General features: G+C 41.2%; 1 protein-coding gene across 2 annotated transcripts; it reads right to left on the bottom strand.

The window, feature by feature from the left end:
* On the bottom strand, nucleotides 1-27,154 carry ITM2B (integral membrane protein 2B). Of its 2 annotated transcripts, none has more exons than XM_069802706.1 (6): nucleotides 26,911-27,154; nucleotides 9,976-10,104; nucleotides 7,668-7,874; nucleotides 5,538-5,648; nucleotides 1,979-2,129; nucleotides 1-726 (listed from the first exon to the last, which is right to left on the bottom strand). In XM_069802706.1, exons 1-6 carry the CDS (start codon nucleotides 27,007-27,009, stop codon nucleotides 638-640), a joined length of 786 nt encoding a protein of 261 aa, XP_069658807.1. In that variant the 5' UTR covers nucleotides 27,010-27,154; the 3' UTR covers nucleotides 1-637. The 2 variants fall into 2 exon arrangements, with proteins under 2 accessions (XP_069658807.1, XP_069658808.1); XM_069802707.1 differs by having other exon boundaries at nucleotides 7,668-7,871.

The raw sequence follows: 27,154 nt of genomic DNA, 5'->3' as shown, positions 1-27,154 counted from the left end.
TTTTAGACAAACAGGTTTATAAGGTTTATTTTCCATTGCACATACATGGATTATATACAAGTTAGTAACATAAGTTACTTCTTAATTTTCTAAAAGACTGTTACAGCAAACACTTGCCATTTTAAAACATCAATCAGAAATCAATCTAAAAAGGTAAATATGACAATATTTTAAAAACAAAACAAATTGCACTTTGTTAGGGAGAGTCAAATACAGGTTTGTCTATATGCTGTAACAAACTATATAGCAGGTATTATTACAGTTAGAAGTAGCTCTTGCAGTCCATTTTTACATTAATAATTCTTTTCAATTTTACTTAATTAAAAACTGGTGGATATTTCAAAGACTTTCTCTTCTTCCTAGTATTCAAGATTCATCACATGAAATGCACTAGCAACTAAGTCTTTATACAATTGCTATTCAAATATAAGAAGAACACCACACCTGAAAATAAGGAAAAAACTAAACATATTGATTTTACATGTATCATGAGATGGAAAGTATGGAAGGTGTTCAGCAATAAAGCCCTGTCCACTACTTACATAAAAGAAGATTTTAAAAAATAATCACTGCACACAATACAAAGGGTGGGGTCATACTGTAGTTTTTAAGTCTCCTGTAACAGTAATATTCCTCATTACTGTTCACAGATGAGTGTTTCCATAGCAAACCTGTTCTCGAAGTGTCGAATCTTTCGGCAATTGACAGCTTCACGCTTCTGAATTCCTGTTTGTATTAGCAAAGAACAATGGAGGGTAAACAGAAGAGGGGATGAGGTACGTCAGAGACATAATAGTTTTACATTTGCTATAATAAGATGGCACCAGAAGTCAGAACCACCCCTCCTCGGCCCCCCTCTCAGAGGGCACGCACACAGGCACACGTTCATACGTAGAAGATCAATAAGCAGGCAATGATCCTGAAGGTGTGGTGAACCAAATCGCAGTCCTGGTTTAGTTAAAACCAACCTGTCAACCCTGCCCAACTGGTTAGTTTTAACCCAATCTCCCTCTCTGTGTGTTTGTGGGGACATGAGAGAGGGAGCGGCAAGGGAATAAACCGCAACAGGCAAAAAAGAGCGGACTAGTAGTATTTAAACAACGTCAACTTGGAATCGCAGAAAGACTAATGCTCACTGCCAACCTATGCCTATCATTTATTACCACAGGATCAACATACTGAATTCTGAACTGGATTTTGCTGTTAAGACCTTTTCATTTTTAAATGTTGTTCTAAATTATTTTTATAAAAGGTATTTCTTTTCCCTGTTTTCCCAAGTGGTCAGGTCCCACAATATGACTAAAGCAATTAAAACTGCTTCCGTGTACACTTGCACACCACATACAACTTAAACAAAAAAAAAAAAAAAAAAAAGAGAGAGAGAGAGAAGCAAGTCTGAGTAAAATCTGAGTGGAAATTTTAAGGCAGTATTTAATAGCTTGTCAAGACTCTTCCAAATGATGTTTTTCACATATTTTCCACAAAGGAGTACCAAGCATTACAGTTCTCCTGTGAAGACAACTCTTACTCACATTGCACTGATGCTAACAGGAAGACGTGGACCAATTTATAGGTGGCTTTCATGACAAGAACCGCTCGCAATTCCATACTTGGACTACAAGGCTATGGCTTCTCATATGTTAAGGGTATTTTGGGGAGGGGTGGGTCAAGAAACAAGATTATAGAAAAGCATCAACGAAAGCCTGAACCCCAGAAAACATACCCATGCATACACACACATTTTAGCAGCTCCTAGCTCACTCACTGGGGCCTCGAGCGCTTTTGCACAATAAAATGACTTATTTCCATACCTACACAGAAAATATCAGGCATAGTTAAGCCCACAGAGCCAGTTACTGCAATAAGCAACCCTTGCTTTAATAAGAGTTATTCCTTTCAACACAATCAAGCCTATTTATTGAACTCGAGCGGCACTGAACTTTCTGCCAACACAAAAGATTGCAAGAGGAACATTTACCTTTCATGGCTTCCTTGCGCTGCAGTTTATAGGTTTCCTTGCCACGGCAGAGGCGGTAAATAAAGAATCCCAGCTGATCCACATTTTCAATGCGATCAGTAACAATCATCTGTTCATGAATCAAATAGGACTGAGGCAAGTATGTTCCAGCCTGTTGAACAAAAATATAACAGCTCTGTCAAAAGCCATCTCTTCATGGTCCAAGTACACAAGAAACACTTCGCAATGTGTTTCTTAACACAGCTGTGACATATCTTCTTTGAATTCTTTCAAAACACGTACCACCCACAGAATTTTATTCCAAATGTGCAAACACAACTGCCCTGTGCTACAGAAATAAATAATGATTATACTCAAAACGGTGCCAAAACTGCCACCGATGCACACGTCCACCACCCTCCTGCTACAGTAATGTCAGTCTTCAGCAGAGTAGAAATGTTTCCTTCCAGAAGCACCCACCGTCACAGATCAGTCCTGCACTTATCATCCACAGTTTTCACTTAATTAACAACAGCCCAAGAGACCTCAGTGGGAACTACTCCCAAACAGGAGTTGGCAGAAGCATGCAAAAGCCATAGTGGTCTATCAGGTGTTTTAAGGCAATACACTGAAAAAGGGAAGAGCCGTGATGACATGCAAAGGCTTCCCAAGCCTTTTCTAGTCCCTTCAGTGTTATTTTGCCACAGCTGAAATGATGGAGGAATCCGGCTCTGTGCCAACCGCGCTGTACACAGCTGAAGATGCACCTATTTAGCTATCAGCCAATTTCCTAATACTGCCGCTGGTAAATAATCATCAACTTTTTGGAAATATTACTTAAGAAATTCTGTTAGCGTAATTCTAATTTATGGTGCTAGAGAAGGTGCTGTTTGCTTTCTAAAAATAAAATGATCACTTATTATGGCCACAAATTCAGCTTCTGTGGTGAAAGATCACTATATTTTTTATTGACAATAAACAATTTGAAATTTCTGTTGCAAAACCAGACTGTCTTTTCAGTCCAAGCAACATGTTGAGAAGAAGCTGATTACATGCTATTCTTTTCAGTAAAGAAAGAGAGGGCTGTATAAAATCCACTTTAAATTACGAAAATCTTCTTCAGCACGTACTATGAGGAAAACAGCAGCAATTTTTTTTTTTTTCTTTAAGGAAGAGCTTGGAAGACTTCACACTCCCAAATCATGCCACTCATTATTTGGTAATTAAATCACTGTAAATTACTGTATCTTAACCCCTGGTCTCTCCAATTTCAGGAGCGAGCTCCAAGGGAGCCCCGGAGCAAAGCAGCAGGGCAGGGTGGGCAGCGGTGCCGAGGATTTGGGGCAGCCTGCGAGGACACTCCTGGGCTCCTGCCCTCCAAACTTCAGGACCTCCTGGATGCCCCCAAACCCGACCTTCTTGGCCCTCCCAGGGGGGGCACAAAAGGAGAGGGAGCTCAGTGCAGGAATTCCCTCCGCCCAGCTGCTGCAGGGCCAATTACCCAGCACCAGCATCCAGCAGAGCCGCAAATAATCGTCATCTTTGAGACGACCTGTGCATTGCACGTGGTTAAAGTCGGCCAGTTGGCTCAACAACAGGAACGAGGTGGATGAACAAATATAGCCGGGTTTCAGCCTTGATTCCCAAGAAAAAGAGGCCTTTCACTGTCCGCATATTCAAGCAAACTATCAATACACAGAAATGCGGTTCTTTAGGCTAAAATTATGGCTTTTTTTTTTTAAAAACGAAACAGACCAGAGCACCTCCATTTTCATAAAATGCTCTCTGCATGTATTCAGAGCTCATTTTAATGAAACGAGCACTTTAATTTCATATATTCTTTTCCTTGTGCAACCAGTGGGACTGCAGGACAGTGAACAGAAATGTACTCACTTTGTGCATCTGCACAATAGTTTCCTAAATTTCAGCTACAAAACATTTAGCCTGATTTTCTGAGACATCAAATGCCCACAGCGCTTTGTTAATACAATGAGAATTAAACAGATGTCTCATAAAATTAGGGCACTCACTGTTGGGGACAATGATCAAAACAGGGAGTTTTTTCCACAGATTTTCAATTAAATGCGTGATGCCTGGTTATCCTCTTAGTTGTAAACCAAACATACTTGATTTAGTACTAATGACAAACTAGGAAATTAACAGATTTTAACAGTGGAATTTGTGTGAACTAAAAATGGAAACAAAACAGCATACAGAAAGTAAAAAAAAATGGCGTCACTGAGTTGTACAGATACCACCTCATCCTTAGGTACAGGAAATGAGAGTGTGGTTAAATAGCCAGTCTCAAAATAGCCAGCAAAAAAGCAGCAGAGGACTTACTTGTGAAGCCATTTTTCACATGAAGTTTATTTATATAAACAAACCACTCAGAAATGGCTAAAATGATTCCTGGAGTCCTAATTCCAAAGCCTTGTTTGAAAGATGCAAACCCAAGGATGAGATTTACAATTCTAAGGCTACAAAACCCCAGTAAAATAAAATTTAAAACACTCTCCCCGAATCTCAAGCACAAGTTAGCTTATCAGCTCTCTTCCCCACCCAGAGTGTTTTGCTGTTCTGTAAAGAAACCAGAAGGCTGAAAACCAAGGTAAATAGTATTTGAATCTGCATTAAAAGCATACATAGATAAGAGTTAAAAAAAAAAAAGATAAAGACGATTCATATTAAACTAGTAAGAGACCCCATTAGATTATCTACTTTGGCCTCCTCAATTTCACAGGCCATTACGTTTCACCCCGTTACTACTAACGAACAGCGTGTCCCCGTGGTAGCGATAAGCCAGCCAGCGCCAGCACCAGCACCACAGGCCAGGCAGCAGTGCTCAATTATCAAACCCTGCTGGGAAGCGATTAGAAGTTGCCACAACAGTATACTGAAAACCCATGTTCGGTTGTTCAGTGATTGTGGTATCTCAGTCCTTTCCATGGTCCTAGTTTTTAAGGACGCTGAATCTTGTTCTGAAGTCTGGTGCTCGCAGAAATCAGGAATCTGGCTATACTAAAACCCCTCTTACTTTAACGGGCTTTGCTAATCATACAGCACGCACAGCGGATCCAACACACCTCACATGCATCACCCTCAAGCCACGGGATCGGCTCAAAGTAGGGGCCAACCCTCGGGACCTATGCCTTAAACAATGCCCATGTTAAAAGGGTTTCCCAGTATACCTACTTCAAGCCTCTCAGCCAACCGGCCTTAGTCCAGCGCATACATGCTTTATGGAAACTTAAATCACAGTGGATTATAAATTAAAAACCACACAGACTCATACTATGAAAGAGTCTAGGTATACCACATTTACACAATTTTATCTGCCAAATTTGTAGCGCTGAAGAATAAAATCAGGTTTGTTTGCCTTCCTCTGAATTAATAATTCCTTCATGATTGTAGTTAATTAACTAAGAAGGTTATAGACTTTTTTTTTCTTTGCAAAACTTTCTAACTGATCGCTAGAGATCTAACACGTGCGTCCTGTGTGAATGTCTGAGTTCTGGCAAAAAAAAAAAAAAATTCTCCTTTTCCCCGTCTTAAGAACAAACTGGTTACAATTTAACCGTACCTTGATGTTGATGAGCAGCTCCAGGAAATTTTTTGGTGGCATAACAACTGAAGTGTTCAGAGGAATCACATAGCACTTATCCAGGCTAAGGTCAAGATAGGCAGTGAGTCTCTGTTGAGGAAATATTTATTTTAATCAAAATAACAAGAACATCAGAAAATTCACATACACACTTTGCTAAACTGCTATTGCCTCGTGTTGTTCTTCAAATTATTGTTTTGTTCACTACAAAGTCTGTCCAACAAAGTCCAATTTGAGGGTAGGTAAAGGCAGAAATAAAAGGCAGTCTTGATGAGAGTTTAAATCAATGACAGCTATTTGTGCAAGGCAGCAGGCAATAAGCAGCTCAAATGCACTACAGTAATGAAATTACAAAGGTTTATCTGTGCTGTTATGGAATCAAGTACAGTATTCATTTATTCCTAGTGCCTGCATTTTGAAACAACAGGGCAAAAAACTTGCTCTAATCTCCATGTTTCTGTATTTTGTTATAGTGTAAAGGGGAAATGCTGCTGGTAAGAACAAACCATGGAAGAAAATACTGTCGCAGATAATGCAACAAAAATCCTTTTCTTTTCAAAAATACTACTGACTTGAAGTGTTAATGATTATTCACAGCTGAATTATTCTCTTTATAGTACCTGAACTGCAAAATTTGCCATTATTTGACAAAAACAGAGATATAAAAGCCCAGGGAATTATCCTGATGAATCCTATGGCTCTGTTCACTGAGCTGTGTTTTACTGCATCTGTTCTTGCTAAAGACGACACTATCTCAAGTTGCTGAAAGCTCTAAGGCTGCAGACATATATAAAATACTGCGCACCAAGAGCCCAACAGTCAAAATAGTACCAGGACAGCAATCATCAGTGCAACTAATCTCATTACATGGGAGTAAGTGCTGTGCCTATGGCAAATGATCCTTGCACTGACCTTTAGAGCAAAGCCTTTAACCCATTAAATAAAAAAGTAAATTTCTAGTATTATATTGTTCCTACTCACTTCTTACCTAATGCTTTTTTTTTTTTTCTGATTTTCCCTCTTTAGAGGCTTTGCTCTAACTCTTAACAGAAGCTCCCTAAATATATTCAGGAATATTTTTAAATGACATAGCGCAAGCAAGCAAGCAAGCAATGTTTTCCTCCAAATCTGGTTATGAATATTTGATAGATAGCACCCATTTTGCCTGGAAAACTTGAAACTCTGAAGTTTGCATTAAAAAATAGGATGCTTCCCTATTCTTCTTTTTCAGCCTTGCTTAAAAAAAGCTGTTCAGTGAAGTCTCCAAATGTTCACAGAAATTTAGCTTCCTGAAAACCAGCTGTAGAACATTTCATCGCTATCAGACAGCTTCCGTCAGGCTGATACAGAAAAGAAAGGCTTCCAATTGTTTTACAGCTCTGTCGTTAATACCGAGAGCTGCAGGCCTGTCAACTGCCTTACCAGAAATTTATTACCACAATTCCTATCAAACCTGTTTCTACAAAAAAAGGAAGAAACAGCTAAAAGTGCCTTTAGGAATCGCAGTAGCCTGTGGTGCACAAGGAAAATTTAGCTTCTGCTAGGCTTCCTACAGCATCTGGAAAAGGAGCTCTCTTCCATGGTCGGTCAGCTGGTTGTTTCCTTCCCTCTCTGCTGCTGCTTTGGGGTTCTTGAGCTATGGTACAAGAGCAACCTCTGGGGGTGCCTGAACATACCTCGTGACGTCAGACGCAATCAGCCCCTGCAAGTTGAGGTCAAAGCTACGACCCACCTCTCTAAACTTCCCTCGGCACCACAGCAGTTGGTCAAATTCTGGCTCGGTGGACATAGCACAGCAAGAACTATGTTCTCTTTACTTCCTTGTACTAAGGAAAGGAAATAGCTCTAAGATATTTCCCTGTCTAAAAACAGAACTGTATTTGCAAATGGTGGTTTACAAACTACCCCACAATGATTGTGTAATGCTGTACTTTGTATGCCCAGTTAATTATTGCTTGCAGCCTGCTGCTTATCAAAACGTTTCTGCTGCCTCCTCCACCCTCTGCTTTCCTCCACCGCAATAATTAGGGAGTACAGTTATCAGGATGACTGAGGGGGAACATTTTTCAAGTTTTAAATGCTTTCGACTTCTTCAGAAATATTTCTTACCCGGTGGAAGTCATGGACGATATCAGCAGGATCACTATCAGCAAACTCAGGGACTGGCACACTGATAAATTCAACATCTTCCTCCTCCAGGATCTGAATATTTTGCTCAATTGTGTGGTAGCGAGCACTCTGAGCCTCTGCCCCAGGCTCAGGTAAACTTAAGCCGTCTTCAATGTACTTTATTCCACAGAAATACACACCACCCTGCTAAAAATAGTAAACAATCCAGCAACAAAAACATCAGTAGCCTTGTTAGAAGTTTAAAACTAATATTCTCAAAGCACTGCAGAGAAGAAAAACTTGTCACACTAGATGAGATGTTTTCCCTTTCATTTGATTCATATACCAAAGTAGGAGCCACTTGCTATCTACAACAGGACTATGGGCAAAACCTTCAATTGTACTGAACCCAGAGGGAGTCCTTCCCTTGAATTCAAGGATAACAGGATCCTAAAAGCAGGTTCTTAAAATCTAGTTTTCTGTTTTGCATCCATTATCCGTGGCACATTGCATCTTATTTTTAGAAAGACAATGAAGTTCCTACGTCTATGTGCATGCATATTATTATTAAATTAACTGCAGTCAATAATTACAATTTGAAACACTGAAACTGGTCATCCAAATCACCTTTAAACAGGCAAGTCTAACTCTGAATTTGGTCCTGCCTGCAGCAGGGGGTTGGACCAGATGACTTCAGGAGCTTCCTTCCAACCTCAATTATTCTGTGAAGTTGCTTAGCTTTGCAAGGCTTCAGGAGTTTTGAAAGTCAGTTTCTAAAACAATTTTGACAGTTTTAAAAGACAAAAAGGTAATAAAAAGAAATTAAAACAACCAGTTTGTGTCCTTCTGTCACGGTACGTGTGGCAGGTTACCCAAGTGAAGTGTAAAATAAAGTCCTAAGTCAGAGGAAGTCATACACCAAATTTATAGGCCAGATAGTTTTAGAAACATAAAACTTATGCATATGCACATGCCATCAATTTAAAGTTTTACATTGAAAACATGTCTCCAGTGCAATGTTAGCTCAATTCCTGAATGCTTCCTTCAACCGAGATCTCACTCATAAACAACTACCACAGGTTTGAATTCAACAGCACTTTCAGTTTCAGCTAGCTGGCTTGAGAAAGGTGGAGCACTGCTGCGCTGAGCACAGATGAAACCGCATTAGTAATACAGCAAGCCTTCAGCCACTCCAAGCTTGCTAATCCACCAAGATACGCTATGCTGTTTAAGCATCATTTGCAACGCTACTGCTCCCCTGTAAATTAGGTTAACATGATAGCCAATGAGACTATAAACTGCACGTTCAGATAGAATTTCTCATGTTTAATCACTTTGCCTTCCACATTAGCAGCTACTGAAATCGGCGGGGGTGGGGGGGGAAATAATCCTGGTAGCAGGGACAAGAACACAGAATTTCTACCTTATAATTATGTGCGCTAACCAGTGGGCTAGAGGGATTCATGTTTTGCTATTACTCTCCCTTTCTGACCCTGTGAATCTTGCAACCCTGGCAGTTTCCAAAGGACAGAAGGTGTGCTCACGCCACTCGGGCACCCACCCAGCACATCCAGTGCTGCCCAGTGACAATTCGCCCCCAGGAAGACAATATTTAACTGGGATCTCCCCCGTTTCAGGTAAATGCTCCACTTCCCTGGGACCACTGCCTCCACAGGGCTCCTCTTGCAGCAGTGCCGTTTGTTAAAAGACTGAAAATACATTTTGTCAGAGGTCTAATCTTGTCAGCGTGGATTAGACTTGACAGAGCATGTTTAACCACGCTGACTGTGGTTCTCCCAAGTGCCCTGCAGGGCCTGTATTTCTCATCCCTGTGGAAGCTAGGAAGGAGTAGAGTCACTGCACTCCCTGACAAGCAATCCCTTTCCCATGCATTAGCAGCACCGCACACCTCTAGGAAATCCGGGGTCAAACAAGGAGGCTTTCCAGGGGTTAATCCACCTCCAGTATTCGGCACTGTGAAGCAGGAGAGCAAGCAGGTCAAAATCTGGGATGCGACCGGGGTTCCTAAGCCCTACTCCTGTTTAGATATGAACCTTTCTCTGCAAAGTAAGTTTTAAAAAGTGTTGCTCTTCTATTTGCCAGCTTTGCGCCTGCCCTCCCCTGCCAACAGGTAACTTCAGAGCAGGCGATACGCTTTGCCTTTAGAAAAGCTGAAGTTTTAGGAAGATAAATATGGAAGTAGCAAGGCTATTGGGTTTAGTTTGTTGCTCCTCTTCCCTCTTCAAAATGCTAGGGCATAACAAGAGAAAATCGCAACCCTCCCATAAAAAAAATGTATTTGACTTACCTGGAATGCAAAGTATTTGTAGAGATAGGCACCGCCCAGGATCACACCAGCCAGCATGAAGGCCAATCCAAAGCACATGCACCAGCACCAAGCCCTCCTCTGCCCAACAGGCACAGCATCCTCAGGGTCCTGCAATGCATCAGAGAGAAACTGAGACTCTCAACACACCGTTCCCAAGACACATATGGCAGCAGGTACTTCAGGCCCAGCAAGTACAAACATCGCATCTGTCAGAAAAGGCTATACGCACTTTATCACAATTGTTTAGAAACGTGTTTTATTTGGTAAAGTTTAAAACAGACCTATTCAAGCTGAGATTTAGGGAGACTTGTACAAACAATCACTTTTAATGCCACTGTCACTGACTAAATCAGTGGACTTAAGTCTTAAGGAAGAGAAAAATTTAACAAAATCTCCCGAGATACCTAGTAACACACAGTGAGCCACTTTACAGATCGCAGACCGAAAAATATCTGTTCTTGGGTAACCTCCGTGCAACAACAGCAGGGTGAGGAAGTCAATTCAGAAAGGTCAGATCCTTTTTTATCTTGGTATACGCAATTTAAGTGAACCTGAAGAACCAACAAAAGATCAAAGGTAGTAAGGAAAGCAAAATATATCCTTTCCTACGTTGTTCCACCAGGACAAAAGAGACTTTACCACCTCTTTGCTGGCAGAACAATAGGAGTAGGAATGAAAAAAAGATGCTTTTTAAGTTGTTGTTAAGGAAGCTTTCTGCTCTAAGACAGCATTGGCCATGCCTCTATCTGCTGTTCATGTTATGCTAAAGGAATAACAGGATGTTTCCCCTTTGGGGCACTAGTTTGCATAACCATGCAGTCCCCACAGGCATCCTAAGCAATAAACTGCTGCTTGCAAAATCTTTCCTCTATCAGCCACATTACAATGCTCTTTCCTCCCCTAAGTGTTTGCATAACTCGCATCCAAAAAAAAAAAAAACCCAACACGAAACCAAACAAAACAAACCCCCATCTTTGAGTCACCCTCTCCCAAGCCATGATAATCCTGGGAAAATATCAGAATTCAAATAAATACAAAGCAATTCATTACCCCTTTGCAACCAAAAAAACAATAGGGTAGAATGATGACCAGGGAAAAATCATTATGGCCAAATAAACAAAATACCCCAAACCAGAAAACGGAGGAAGAGCATGAGGGAAGCGCTCGAGAAGGCATTGATAGCTACGGTTGCCAGTCAATGTTCTGCCTCATGTGGGGGGCTTTTTTGCAGTATTTGCTGATTAGGATGATTCCCCACTTGAACAAGTTGTGGCTGTGGTCCCCACGCTGCCATGGCCCAGTTGGGAAGGAACTCCCCTCATCTGGCCGAAGCCATCTGAGCAAGTCTGACACCAGAAAGGATGGGGATCCTCCCTGTAAATGGTGGGGAGAAAGAGGTGCTTCCTGAGAATGACTCATCCCAACCACCCCCGAGAGGGAGAAGTTCAGGAGGGACTTGCTTCTTTTCACTGATTATAGGGGGAAATTCCTTGGTTAACAAACTAGGTAGCTAATTCGTACATAGCTAAAATTAGGGGATGTGAAACCCACCTTTGCAGCAGACTGCAATTATCTCTCATACAGAAGTGGCAATGCAACTTCTCTGCCAGGCAACGGCTGCCAAAATCTGATTCTGAAATATTTAGAGTCAAACTGAAGATATTTCACAGATTTTGTTTTACGTTACCTTGCAAACTACAGCAGTAAATTAGATTGTGAAATCTACATCTTTGGAGGTTTTCAAGACTCAACTAGACAAAGCCATGGCTGATCTTGCTTTGGCAACCATCCCGTTTCTACGGGGAGGCTGAACTAAATGACTTCCAGAGGCCCCTTCCAACCAACATTTCTGGGATACATTAAAAGGCAAAAAGAGAGTGGCTGGAAAACAGTTGCCATGGACTGAAAAAGCAGAATGAAAAGACAAGTAACAACTTTTAAAAGTTTTTACATTACTAATTATTTAAGGAATTCAGTGTGAAGAATTACAGGATTACTAGCTGCGTGGTTTTTAACCTGGCTGTTTGCAAAGACTGTGAGTAGGACTTAATACCCATGGTAATCTAATTAACTTTCAGGTCAGGTTAAGATTCACTGTGGATTCTATAAATCATCTCAATTATAAATCTAAACCAGCTAAAACAAGGATTTTTATTTTTATGTTGCCCCATATCATTAGGTAACTATTTCCCTAGGTATTTCAAAGCATAAAGGACACCCGATTGAAACTTTTTTAAATAGCCGTCATTTAAACTGCTGTAACTTAATGTCAGAAAAATGGGTAGCAAACTGGCTCTGGGATACAATGCCAAAATATTCCCTAGTGAAGAATATAAAGAATATCATTATTCTTTCCCAGTGCTGCTTTTATCCCCCCCCTGCTTTTTTAACTCCAAGCAGAATTATCCATTAGTGGAATAACTGTCTCTTCCATTTTTACAGAACTTTATTAAGTTCAGAAAGACTAACAAAATACGCATCTGGGAAATGGTGCAGAAGGCATACACAGTGTGAACACCTACCTGGAAATGAGGATTAGTATCAAGTTAATTTTGCATAGGCCACAGAAATAATCAGAAAATGGAAAATAACTTTTACACTTTTACCATGTTAGGAGGAACCTGAAGGACAAGTCTATCAGTATTCTGCTCTAAACAATTTTTCTTTGATATATGAGACGACAGATGTAAACAACAGGTTTAATACAACCCTCTTATCCTCTACCAGCAGTGAGATTTTATCATTACTATTTCTGAAGGCATGCCTAATGGTGGCATGTTGAACTATTTTGTATTTGTAGTTGTCTATTGCATTGATTTGTCCACAGCCTACTGAAAAAAGCACACCAAATTTAGAGCAAGAGTTCAAGCCCAGTTTAGCCTCTTGCTTAGGACAGTGCATGGAAGTACTGCACTTTAGTACAGAGGAACCACAAGCACTAGGTAACACTGAAAACATTTTATGCCGTTGAAGGAGAGCGCACAATTGATTTCCTCTTCTGAATCCGAAAACTAAGTACATCATCAAGCAGTTTAAAACCACCTTAAATTAAAATATTGTAAGTAACCCACTGAAGCTAAATTACACCCATATTAGTAGCTGTCCTCTGGCTAAGCTGGCTAAACTTTTCTACTGTTGCCATGACAGCTTAGTTTGGGCTGAATTGACCCAAAAGAATCATTCATCCCTCACTGTAAGACTCTGACCCTCTGCACCGCAAGAGAAGAAACCGCGACGGATGCTCACCCTCCTTCCAGGTGACTCATGTTCTGAAAGAAAAAAAAATGAAGTGAAAGCGGATCCCCACTAAGAGGGACAGTGCTGAATTAGCACCTCTCCCCACACAGTTACGACTGCACTTTGTTCCCAGATAGCAGTGCTGGCTTCTGAAGCCAGAGCACACTAGGAGATTGCAGCCTCACTGACTAATTTTTCCCTAGGTCAGCGTTCTGCTGCCAGAGGTATCTGACAAAAGAAAGCATCGTGTTCTTGAGGTGAAGACTGACCTCTAAAAACATGCCTCTCTACTTTTGTGAGCAGTATTAATTAATCATTGCTGTTCTGGTCCTTTTCTTTCCCCTCTTCTGCTTCATCCCTGCCCCGTGTACCTCCAACTCCCTGGTGAATCCCCAACCTTCAGATGATGCCACAGAACTAATCTTCTCTGATGCAAAATGCCTTAGGAGGAACTGGATGCAAGCCCAACACTGGCTTGTTTCCTTGATGAGCTGATTGTTCTAATTGGAAAACATTTGATTAGCCTATTTCCCATGGACAAGACATGAAACAGAAGCATCTCTCTGCCACTTGTACACTAAATCCTGCAGTGTTAAAATTAAATGGTTCAGAACTTTCCAACCTGAATAGCTTCAAGCTCTTACAGGAACAATTTTCCTGTAGATAGGAAACGAGAAGTATTAAATTCTCTATTATTTGAGATTGGCAAGATTCAAATCTGTCATCTTCTCACAAAGAAGTTACAAAAATGACTGCAGTTTTCGGTAAAGATCCCTTCATCAGTGACCCCAGCAGCTAATGTAAAGCTGCACTCTGTCTTCTTACTGGAACTATGAGACACTGTGGAGATGGACAAATGATACCACAAACTATTTACCAAAGCACCTCTCAACTACAGAGAGATCTTCACAAGAACATATTTATGACAATTACCATTAACTGTTCTGCAGTGGATTAAAAGAAAAAAAGAAACGTTAATATGCCCTAAACCTGCAACCATAGGCAGTTATGAACAGCTACTGGCCATATATTCTCTTGCTCTCTTCAGTTCAATTTTAATGCTACTTTTTTTCTTTAAATAAATGCTGAATTTCAGAAGGACCAAATTCACATTTGGGGTAACATGACAAAATTCTTCTAAGAAGCTCCAATACTGAGCCACAAATGTGTATAATTAGACTTGCTAATTATTCAGATTTTCCCCTTGTGGCTTTTTGTACATAGTGGAATGTAATTGCTTTAACATTATAAAAGTAAAGCAGTCTAAAAACTTACAAGGCATATGTCTAGTTCATGTTAAAACAGGTGAGAAGATTGTCAGACCTTGTTCCTTTGCAGAAATTAAGGACACATCAATTATATGATTAAAAAAACATAATCATATGAATCAATTAGGTAAGAATCCACCTAAACCAGATGCAATGGACATGCTGTGGGGAGTCCAGAATATTGTATGATCATTGTGCAGCTACGCAAAACATAACGGCCCAAATTTAAAAATAGATGTGATAGCAATAAAAATAATTTTGGGAGGGGGAAATGTCTTTCAGAACCTACACACAGTCTTTGATCCACAGAGAAACCAGATGCAGAGCATTACTGAGTATTACAAACATTACTAAGAATGTCTACAGCATGATACACAAACCATCCATAATTATGCATCTAACATATATATATATACACACACATATACTTATACACACACACACACACAAAAGCTTAGAATTAATGTGGGCAGAACTGGCTGGAAGCTGTTCAGAACAGTTTTCTTCCGAGGTCCTTTGCGTGCCAGTTAGCTCACATGGATGGACACAATGCAGTGGGGCAGAGTGAGCTTCCTAAAGGCAAATATTGACCAACTGCAGCTTTAATTAATGGAGAGAAGATAAGTTAATGATGATTCCCTAAAAGTGTTTTTAATGAGGGAGGCTAAAAAGTCTTGAAATAAAATACTGACCAACGGCTGTATAAACTGAATTCTGCCAGTCAGGCTCACCTGCTCTGACTTGTAAATCTGACATCTGTAGAAAATCCTCCCAAAAGACAGTCAATTTAAAATGAACTTAATTTAGAAAGAGCTCTGCATTCCTCCCATAGTATTCCTGCCTGAATGCTGCTCCAAGCCTGGTATTCTATTTATTACTTGTTGCAGATGGGAAATTAAGGCAGGCTTTTGCAAGACTCCTCACTTGGCAGATGCTGCAAATCTGGAAGGCCATCATACTGATCTGCCTCTCAAGTAGCAATTTTATGCTTCCTAATAAAATTAAATTTAAATTTTAAGTACAATGATCTTTTAACTTGCTAGTTGGAAAAACAGACTCTATATACAATAGATGCTTCAGAGATCTCTCGCTTATCACAAGGAGTGACGTATTCTTTCTACTCAGATGATGAAGCCTGAAAACAAGCTATGGTTGTTTATGTGCAGTTGATAGCTGAACACTGCAAACCCTTCTGCGGCAGCACTGCCAGTTCCTCTTCTGTCAAGATGGACAGGGACTTGTCCATCTGGCCAAAGGCTCTCTGCCTAAAGAACAGCATAAAACCCAGACCTTAGTTCTGGTGTTGCTGCAGTCACGTAGCTTGGATAACCAAGGAGATTAAATAATTAGAATTATCTATTAGGCAGTTGGTACCATTAACCTCTTCCTGTATTTCTAGTATCTGTATATGTACTCTAGAATAATACTGTAAATACAAATCTGTTGTACAGCACTAGGAAATCCAGCAGGGAGAAGAAAATACATTCCAAGAGACTTCCGAAGTTCAAAGTCCAAGATCATTTTTATATTAGTTGAACGCCACTGTTCACCAAATAATGGGGGTGTTTTATTAAAAAATGAGGTGTCTGTCAAATGACTCATTTCATGGTTCAAACATCATAACCACCATGGAATAAAAACATTAATATAAGCAGCCAGCTCAAGATCATGTTAAAAAGGGAATCGGTGCTGGTGGATAGGAAGGAAGTTGCTTATATCAGGAAAGATGGAGGTGAAGGGAGAACAAAAACAAATCACAACAGAGGAAAGAAAAGGGGAGCAGGAAATAAAACTGAGAGAAACATGGTGGAACATGAAGAGTGCAATTTCTCTGCAGAAAGTCAACGAAAATTACGACTGTAAAGTGAATGTGAAGGATATGAATCAGCAGTTCACCCACAGCTATGTGATAGATGGACCATAAAAGAAGCCGTCTTGGAAGAGTAATCCTGCAACTCTTAACTCATCTGAGTAATCCTGATTTACCTAAACGCTGCCTTCAACTTCTGAGATAAGAGATTACAATACTCGATAGCAGGCAACAATTAATGACGGGTAAAGAGGAAGAAGCCTGTAACTATTTAGTCTGCTGTTTTGATTATATTTGGGAGCAGTATTGTTAAGAGCGGTTATTTTTATTGTTAGCTTTGGTCATACATGGACTAGAAAGTGAAAAAAAAAAAAAACCCAAAACAACCAAACCCAACCACACTTACTTAAACGGTCTGAAAGTTGTCTTTGTAGATCGATCAAGCAACGATCTTCCTCAGGCAATTCACATATACATCTTTTGACTACATCTTCATCCCAGATGTACACCAATTGTACAACTAACTACATGCTAGTTAGTGGAAGAGGAGCTAGGCTATGGCCACAGCAGTGCCCTAGCCCTTTAGCCCACCCCACCAGGCAGCACTCCTGTGCATCTTGTCCTGCCTTTTCACTGTCAACACTCAGGGCCAAGCATTGCCCTCCCTTCTTTTGTCCGTACAGCAATTAGCACAACAGGATCTTAGTACCATCTTATATTCCTTCTGAACATCAAGAAATACTTTTTTTTTTACTGTGAGGGTGACTGAGCACTGGCACAGCTTGACCAGACTGGTTGTGGAGTCTCCATCCTTGGAGACTGTGCTAGATGAGGAATAAAGCTCCACACATCCTTTATTTCCTTTGCTTTGGGGCTTTATGATTCATCTGCCTCCTCCCCACTCCTTGCACACAACAGGAAACTTCAACAAAACCTACAACACTTGGAAAATGTGTTGTCTTTAAATGTCTGGACGCTGAATTCAGAAGTTCTTGTGCCGCTGACAGCCACAGAGATCCGCAATTGCCACTGTACTGTACTGAATACCAAAAGTTTTCATAAATTTGGCTAGTCAAGAGGTGGTAGAAGCCAGGTTTTTTATGAGATATATAAATGTTGTTGAACTTACCTACATATTTCCACAAATTAGAAAGATGGAAATCTGTTCTGCATTCCACACCTATTTTTCTCAGGTATTTTCAGAAAAGAGAAGTGGTCTGGTGCAACAGTTTGCAAGTCATAGACCAAAACACGCAAATGAAAGTTTGCACAGATATCTGGCAAGAGTTGCCTGAGTGATGTTTATTTTTTTAAAACAAGAAACCCCAAACCTAAGAGGTTATATGGGACACTTTTCAGAATACATTTTGCTTTCAGAAAACAAAATCACTACACTCTTTATGCTTACAGCATGCCAAATGTGGCATTTCATTAAACTGTCCAATTTTGAAAAATACTTCATTTTTACACATCGCCAAAATAAACCCTTCTCCCCACCTGCATTCTTTGAATTAGAATTGACTTGTGTTCTACCATACTTATAAAAACTACACTAAATAAATCTATAACTTTAAATGCAATATTTCTCTCAACTTTATCCTGAATTAGATCTATGTTTGAAAACAGGAACTTAGAAGGTTCCTATTCCACTTAAAATGGATCAATACTAAATTATCTTTTTGACCTTGATTGTTCCAGTTCCTGTCTCTTCCTCATCCTGCTTGCTTCTGATGTCTGAAATTTCTCTGCTTTTTTCCTACAGCCGCCTGAATCTCAGACATCAGTATGATGGAACGCTGTGTGGATTTAACCTAGATTTCTCTCAAGGCTATTTTCCCAAGCGGTGATGGCTCTTTCACCCAGGAGATCTCATTAGTATGCACATATGCACCACTGAGCCTCAGAATTTAATAACTCTATTCCCAGTTCAGCCACAGATGGTATGTCATCTCAAGCAAGTTACAAACACTGTGTGTCTCAGTTTGTCTCAAAAGTAGAATCTAGCATCACAGAAACCACTCAGGAGGTCTCTAGTCCAGCCTCTTGCTCAAAAGGACGGTGGACTCTGAAGCCTGTCCAGGTTGCTCAGGGCTCTTGTCAAGTTTTCAAAACCTCCAAGGACTGACACTTCAAAGCTTCTCTGGGTAACCTGCTCAGCATTCCGTGCTCCTCCGATTGAAAAATATTTTGCTTATACCCAGTTGGAAACTCTCCTTTTTCAGTTTATGGCCACTGCCTTTTCAGTCACCTCCCCAGGAGCCCAGAGGCTGCTGTGAAATCCCCCCACAGCCATCTATCTCATCTCCAGGCTGTAGAAGCCCCACTCCCTTGGCCACTCCTCACGCCAACCATGGTGGTCCCCACTGGACTCGCACCAGTTTGCCAATGTCTTTTTTCAGATTGGAAAGCTCTCAGCCTTCAGCTGAGATGCCAGCCGCTCATGCCTGGCTGACTGTCCACCAGGAGCCTGGGGTCTTTTCTCCATGTGGGGTGGCTTCCCAGCCAGGGGGTCCCCAGCCTGTCCTGATGGAGGGGCAAGTCTGTTCCAGGTACAGGACTTTGCATTTGTTATTTCTGGAACTCATGAGGTTTTGTTCAGCCCATTACTGTAGCCTGTTGGGGTCCCTCTGAATGGCAGCCCCATCCTCCAAAAACATACCTTCCTAGTGTATGTATTAGTGAATTAAGATGCACAGTACCTGTACAGCAAGCAGAGTTCTCCAAGTGGAAACCATTCTACTGCAAATACAGAAGAGCATTTAATTGTAGCACTTAAGAGTATCTGCACAGGAGAGCTGACCTTGAAAGGCTTACATTTAATTACGCCCTCTTTCTAGAAGAAAGTGCTGTAACAATCCAAAGGGCTTCACTGCAATTAAGACTACTCAAAGCCTGAAGTGGAGCACCCACTCCAGTACCCAGGCACCTGGCTGCATCGCACCCTGCAGAAACGCAGACGCTGCCCGGTGCGCAATCACCTCACCAAGCAGCAAGAGAACTTCCCAAAACTGCAAACCTTAGACAAGACAACTCACTGCACTGTGTAGCAGCCTCGAAAAGTCATGTTCAGCCTCCCGCCCTGCAAAGGGTACTGCATTTTCAAATGCGTAAATGCAAGGGTTTTCTACGTAGACCGTATCTTTTAAAATAAATAAGTAACTAGACCTTGGTGAATCAGCAACCATGTAAGATCCACCCCAGAGATCACTGCCCCCCCCCAGTTATGATCTCCCCAGCATACTCTTTTTCCATGGTCTTTCCACCGTCATTCCACAGTCTCATTCTACTCTCAAAACAGCAGAAAGCCGCAATCAAAAGCAGGAGTTTGCTGAACCCTAGGAGGAAGACAACCACAAATTATCCAAGGATCTGCATTCAAGGAACTCTATACTCTTAAAATGCCTGTGGGTTTTATTTTTATGTGTGTATATATGCATATATATAAAAAAATACATTATATACTTAATAATATAGAAACTTTATAAAAATATTCGTGTGCACGCACACAGACACTATTTGGAAAGGGCGAACAAAATACCAACCTTTTTTTCCACGACCTCTATAACTGTTAGGCAAATACTACTTTGCCCTTTTTTTCATGGTAAATTTTGTAAGGCTGGTACACAAAGGACCCTTGCTTGTAGATGCTGCATGGATCACTCAGATAGGGGCTGGAGACTCTACATGTCCGTTGTGGTCCAAACCCTAGGCCACGTGACATCTGCTGCAAAACCATTCCTGGCTTCACTGCAGAGCTATCTTATTAATTATCTCATTCCTTTGGTTTACCACATCTGTAAAATTAGGACAGATATCTGAGTTTTATAAATTAGCATGCTCTTCATCTGTAGATTCAAAGTAATTTCCACGGAGGATAAAAAGCAGTACATAAATAGGAGGAAAATGAATGTTGTATTATTTATATAGATCAGGAGACTAAAAACAGATAATGCTAACCTTTGTCAATCATAGCATAAATGGGGCAGGGAGGGGAACAGGGGGGAAAAAAAAAAAAAAGGACTCTATGCAATAGCTAACAGAACACACCACTACTTATCCCAGCTGTAGTTCTTATGTTTGAAATATGTTGTAATGTTTTTGGAAGCACAGAATAAAGAACATTTAAAATGACTAGGGCTTAAAAATGCAGTATTTGCTTTCAAAGATATTTCCTGAAAGCCACAGAGAGAACTACTTGATTTGTATGTAAGCTATTCGGTGCCTGTAGCTAGTGGCTACTGGACAGAAAATATGTATAATGCCGACAAATATTTCAAAACTGCAACTGCAGAAGAGTTAACTGAAAACATTACTGGAGGTAGGTATGCTTACCATTCTTATAACCCCCCCTCAGATAACCATTAGCATCAAAATTGCTGGTAAGAAAAAAAAATGGAAAACACCACACAAATAACAAAGAAAACTGATTTATTTGAGTCTGTAAAAACAAAACTGTTAGATTACATTTGCAACTGTAAACATTTAATTAAAATACTTAACAGGAAAAAAAACATATAAACACATTATATTTTGAAATGAAAATTTTCTTGAAATAGACATTCATATGTTGGATTAAATATTCATTATAATGGAAAGAGTCTAAATCATTTCCCTTGAAAATGTTGTTGATTCCAAGAACATTTTCTTTCAAATGTTTGTTTTTACAGGAAAGGTCAGCATTTCATCTTGATCCACATCTTCAGAAATGAACTAATTTAGCTTTTCCACTGAACAGAACTTTTGGTTCCAAGAGCCTCTGTTTAAGTGATGCAGTTTAAGTGTTTAACTATGCAATGTTAATATCCAAACTAGTTTCTTGAAGCTTATCAGAAAGAAAAGAGTATCGCATCACAGAAAGACAGGAGTGAACTTAAGAGAAGTATTTATGGCATTAACTATAACAATACATTACAGCGCAGGGTAGTTTTCCTAGTTATTGCACTATCTAAAGCTTCATCTAATTATGGACTTTGCCACATGACAATGCTAAGGAAAAAAAAAGTTTTCTAAATACATTTTTAGGGCAAGGGGCCTCAGTCAAGTATAAGTTTGTTAATCTGAAAAGAGAAACTATTTAGAACCATGTAGAGTATTTGCATTGTCTCTATGCTCATCCCTGCACTAAATTCATATAAGCTGTAATGATATGTACGGACACCAGCTCTTGCTCAGACTGTGAAAAACATAAATGATACAAACAACTGACGAAGCAGTTATCACAAAGGTCTGGTTAGAACACATCCTGTTTGAAATATTAAATATCATTCTTCTGGGAAATGCCTGTGTTTCCAAACCAAAGCTTTGTACTTGTTATTCAGGTCGGGAAGTGATGAGAAACAGAAAAGGAAGTGAGATACGGACCACTGACAGAACTCCACTGTCCCACCGGTTCGTTTTCATCGCTGGGGGGATGAGGACGACACAAGCTCTTCCAGATCACTTTCTGAACTTTTCTAACTTCTGATTCCAAATTCTAAACTTACTTCAAAACAGCAAGCGATTTTCAGAGGAGCACCACAAATTTTTAAGATCTTGGTTTTTTAGTATTGTTCTCTGAATTGCTGGCAACCTCCATGGAATAGCTTTGGGAGCCACACGTCTGAACACCACAGCAATCTTAGTTTCAGGAAGCTGCACTACTTAACCAGTAGCACAGATTCGCCATGTAAAAGGATACAGGGGACAACATCAGCCACAAGGCTTCTCTTCTTAGGAAGTGTTCCTCACGAACAAACCTTGCCACAAATTTTGTTTACGTAAACTCAATTTCCCTGAATTTATGCTTGCAGGTACCCATAATGCCAAATAAGTAAGAGAATCCTGGATACCCTTTGTGCCTGAAACTGGAGGGTTTTCATCTGAGGTTGGGTGGCTTTTCATTGAAAGTCAGGGAGTAGAAGGGGGAGAGAATTCAGTTTGCTAGGATTTTTTTTACTTCTGGTCCTCTTTTAAATAATCATGCTTTAATCCAGAATGCTCTCACAGACAGCAGAAGCTGGTTGGTTTAATGACCTAGTTCCATCACAGAAAATACAGGAAAATACAAAGACTGCTCTTTCCCAAACAGTAACTGGTGAAAGGTCTATAGAAAATTTGCTGGAGGAAGGCTATGAAGGGAATAAGGAAGCTTCTCCAACAAACAAGAAATGAAGAACAAACAAAACAACCTCAAAACATCCACCTACAGACATGTCCCAGAAAGCAGGAAAACCTGCTTTCCTGACAGCAAAACAATAAGCACATGACTATTTATTAGTGTGTATACCAACATATTTATATAAATATGTTATACAGTATTTATATATATACAGACAGAGTATAGCAACTGTAAAGCTAACACCTTTATTTCAGAAACATCTAACACGAATTACACAAAATCTAAGGGTTTTTCTACATGGAAAAATAGCGCTCATTAGTTGCTCAACAGAATTTCCCAGGTGGACCCTCTTACTCCATTACAAGTGCCTATTTTAGCATGCTTTAGAAAAGATTAAGCTAACTGAAAAAAGAGATTAATTTTAGAGTGCGGAGTAGTAATGTTCTCATAAGGAACAAATGCAGGACGCTGCTGCTTTTAAAATTAACATTTAGACTTTCACATTGAAATCTCTGCACATACAGCTATCCAAAGGTCAGCTATGATACACATATGAATCCACAGCTTCCGCGCACGAAGCTGTATTTGGTAAAGATGTGCTGAGTTGAGCACCCCAAGAAAAAGGTGGGGGAAAAAAAAGAAGAAAAAGGTTGCCACCTACCCCAGCAGAAGGGAGCAACTGCCTGAGAGTTACTGAGGGCCCAAAGAGCTTTGGGGAGGACTTAATCTATTGAACAGACTCTGCAAAATGTCTGAAGACTTCAACTATGCTCAGAACCATCTTTGGCTCTCCAAAGATCTATTGTAGGGAGAAATGTTAAAATACCACACAGTGTTTATTTGTTTGCTGGGAAACTGGGTCATAAAATACCCTATTGTACTGACAACGAGCAAAGCAGAAAAATAAATGCGGCCTGAGAACCTTTTCTAAGAGTATTCTGTATTTTGGCCAAGAATTATAGCACAGAAGTATCATCCCAACAGCAGTAACAGAGTTGTTAACAGTTGCCTACAGTAAGTAGGGAGTCACTTTCACAACACGCAATAATACTGACACGTGACTTATGCAGAGGCAGGATTAGCACTCTTGATTTTTAAACTCCTTTTTAAGTAGCATACTCCAATGCATAAGACCATTGCCTTCTGCAAAAGGTTTTTTTAAGCTGTTGTTCCCGTGATACAACCCCTACTCGTCTCCCATCTTCCTCTCCTCCCTTCCCCAACTAATTTCCTATTAGTGTCTGCACCAGAGGTTACCAGGCGAATTTTGGTGAGATGAGAGTATTTCTATGCCGCATCATCAGCATATTTTGGCCGCAAACGGTCTTTAATAAGCCCTAGGAAGATTATCCACTTGAGAGTAATCCTGTGATGGCAGACAGAGTGGCAGTCTTCATGACACCGTGCCAGAAAAAGCAGCAGAACAAGACCGTCAAAGAACAAGCCCAAAAGCTCATTCCACCCACCTTTATTTCCTGGACATTTCAGAGTATTTGGCTTTATTCATTAGTATCAACTGGTTTACTAATATCTCTTGCTCAAATCTTTGGAAGTTCTTGATAATAAAGTTCTGAATGTGCAATTCTGCTGATCCTCTTCCATTCTTAAGTGTTTCCATTTACTTCAAGGTCAGAACGCTTCCCAGGACTTTCTTCATAAAAGAAAGCTTCATAATAGGTTGTTAATGTTTTACATATTCATACTTGTGACCCAGATCTATTTATTGTCCTACAGAAACAACATCTGTAAAGATATCGGAAAGAGGAAAACACATGTCCCATATATGCTGTTTTGGAGGTGTGACCTTCTTTCAGTCTCCTAGAGTTCACTCTTCTATATGCATTCTTTTATTGCCTTCAAACCTCACTTGAAGCAAACTGTTTTCCAGCAACGAAGTGGTATGAATAACACATTTGTCAGTTGTGGTTTATTTTTCCCCTGCCCTCCAAAGAACTGCACAGGCAGTAGAAGTTCCTTGTGGAGGGGGTAAAAAGATTAGTTTCTAATGCATTTCTATTAAAGAAGGCAAGTTCAAAGAGTATATCTTGCACTTACCTCAAAGGTATCAAGTTTTACAATGGTCCTCAGTTCCTTTTTTTTGCCTGAGATTTGAGAATAAACTCCCAGACTTGAAGATCCAAATACTTCTACAACTACATGAAATAATTTGTTTCAATATTGTTAATCCTGCATGGAGTGCATAGCCTTTTCTGCAAAAACTACAGGTGACTGCTGTACTCAGATCTGCTTTTATTTATGCTCTAAAACATGCAAGCTCAAAAAAAGCTTACTGAAGAGAATTTTGCATACTGGTAGGTGTAGGTCTGCAGTTCTGCTGAGAGAAGATGGAAGTGTGTCAAGGAGAAAGTCAAAGGCTCGGTATCCCTTAAGAGCGCTCGTTTGCTTTTGGAATTTTCATCTGTACAGAGCATCAGCTCCTAGCATGCTATTTTAGGACTGTTTTAAGCCTTGTTCAGGCATGTTCATCCCCTGATAACAGTGCAAGAATTTGTAAGTAGCTACTGTGAGACCAGACCACCTTTTGACCTGGTTAATAAATGTTTGCAAGTTTCATTTCCAGGCAAGGAAAGCAGTACTAAGACCTGAGCAAAGTTAAAGGCAGATCCTGTATCTCATCCTCAGCTGCAAAAATTTACAGCTCTGCATTAAGGAAATCAGTCAAATAACATGCTTCCATCAGTATCTGGAGAGGGTTAGGAGCATTTGCTCCCCAGTGTACAATTAGCCAGATGTATTTTGTTTGTTTAGCAGTAGGAAGGACAAGCCCAAATTGATAGGCTATCTGGAAACAAACATCATCCAGAGCAGATCTGGATTCCAAGGTAGTATGAAAAACCTGTTTTCTGGAACTTGTAGTTTGTGTCTTGCTTATGTGCTCGGTGTCAAACCTATCACTGAACCTGGGGTCTGGAAGGAACTCTACAGCTCAAGATGGGCTCAGGGTATCCATTACCTTCTAGAGAATGGCACTCCCGCTAGGAACAACTAAGCATACAGATCATCTAATGGATTTCCTCTAATTGCAAGCACTTTGAGTAATCATACTGTCTCATTTGTTGTGGCACGCTGTTCTAAGGACTTAAATACTTTGGTCAGAGTTTCAGAAGTGCAATAGAAGTGTGAAATGTAGCTGCTTGCTGTCCCAGGAAGATGTCACTAGAAAACATACTGCGGTCCCCCTTGGCTTTGAAATGACAGCAGATTCTGCAGGTAAAGAACCTGGCCCCATCAAAAATCACAGCAAAACCTACACCAGGGCACAACTTCCTGCTAAAAATTCAACAGATATTGTCTTCCCAGGCAGAAGTTCATCAAAAAGATTTAGGAAATTAATAAACACTACCTTTTTTGCAGATCCAATCTGGCAATTCAGAGGCCTGATGCACAAAAGATTGTGAAAGCAAAATGAAAACAGCAAGACACGCTGTTTACGTGCGGCTGGCCATTTTTCAAGCTTTCATGCTCTTTTCAAAGAGCTTAGAGCAAATTATGCTACCCCTCATTAAAAACGGGGTTTGATTACGGGAGCGCAGAAGCTGCAACCAGAAAAACCTTTATATTCTGGGCACTTCTGCACTTCAAAAACTTTCGAGGCCGCTGCTGTTTTGTCCCTTGTTGCTGCTGTTTGGAGAGGCGGAGGTAAGGCGACAGCGACTGGAGTTTGGGTGCTGTTTTGACGGCGGGGGGTGGGGGGGGGATGCGGCGGCGGCTCTTTGTCCGTTTTATTTAAACCAGCCCAGGTTTCAAGGCGAAGTTCGCTGTAACACAATCACCCGGCTCTGCAAACACGGCCAAACCTCCAGCTTCACCCTCGCCTGCCCTGAAGCACCGCAGGTTTGCCAGCTCGCTAGCAGCTTGCCGGACTTATCCCTGGGGTGGGGGGTTAAAGACGGAGCCACCCGCTTTTCTCCAGGCGAACCAACTTGCACGACCGACCCCAAAAACACCGAAGGGACGTCCCGACCTCCTCACAGCAGGCAGAGGTTTGGGGACAGGCTGCGGGACCGGGCGGGAAGCCGGGTCCCGAACGGGCAGCCGCCTTAACCGGGTCCGGTCCCTCAGCTCACCGAGGGTCCGGACGGGACCGCCGCAAAGGAGACGGGGAAAAAAAAAAAAAAAAAAAGCCTTAAAAGCCGCGTTGGACGCGGGCCAAGCGCTGTCGGGCTCATCATAAAAAAAAAAAAAAAATAAAAACCTAAGCGCCACAAAATTCCCCAAAGTAGGGAGAAGCGGAGCTTCAACGCTCCTGCTCCTGTCAGCCATTTTAGAAGCGTGAGGCGAGCGGGGCGGCGGGGCACACCGCTGCGCAGCTTTCCCCGCTGGCCCGCCCGCGGTTTAACGCCGAAGGGAGGAACAGCATATATAAAAAAATAAAAATAATTCCCAACGCGTTTCACCTCCCCTGGGCTGAGCGGAGCCGAGCCGAGCGTCCGCCGCCGGTCCTACCCCAGCGGCTGGGTCCCCCCCCCGCCGCCCCTCACCTTGGTGTCCGGCGGCAGGATCAGCACCTGGCTGTTCTCCTCCTCCTTCTTCGCCGCCTCCTTCTGCGCCAACGCCGAGTTGAACGATACCTTCACCATGGCCGACTACCTCAACGCCCCGCACGGTAGGAGAGAAGGAGGACGAGAAAGACAAGAGCCCGGACCGACGGCAGCTCCGAGGACTGCCTCCTGCCTTATCGTCGCCGTCCCCCCCCCCTCCCCTCCCCGCCGCCGCCGACCTCGC

Source organism: Haliaeetus albicilla, chromosome 15 (genome assembly GCF_947461875.1).
Source record: "Haliaeetus albicilla chromosome 15, bHalAlb1.1, whole genome shotgun sequence".
Lineage (NCBI taxonomy): Eukaryota > Metazoa > Chordata > Aves > Accipitriformes > Accipitridae > Haliaeetus > Haliaeetus albicilla.
Note: the sequence above shows the minus strand (reverse complement) of the source record. Positions and strands in the feature narration are given on the sequence as shown.

What these genes read in the sequence shown, in the direction of transcription:
- ITM2B (XM_069802706.1), bottom strand. Translation starts at nt 27,009, where the DNA reads ATGGTGAAGGTATCGTTCAACTCGGCGTTGGCGCAGAAGGAGGCGGCG. An exon ending in AGCTGCTCATCAACATCAAG is followed by an intron (nt 2,130 to 5,537) that starts GTACGGTTAAAT and finishes TTTGTTCAACAG; the next exon opens with GCTGGAACATACTTGCCTCA. An exon ending in GCGCAAGGAAGCCATGAAAG is followed by an intron (nt 727 to 1,978) that starts GTAAATGTTCCT and finishes TAATACAAACAG; the next exon opens with GAATTCAGAAGCGTGAAGCT.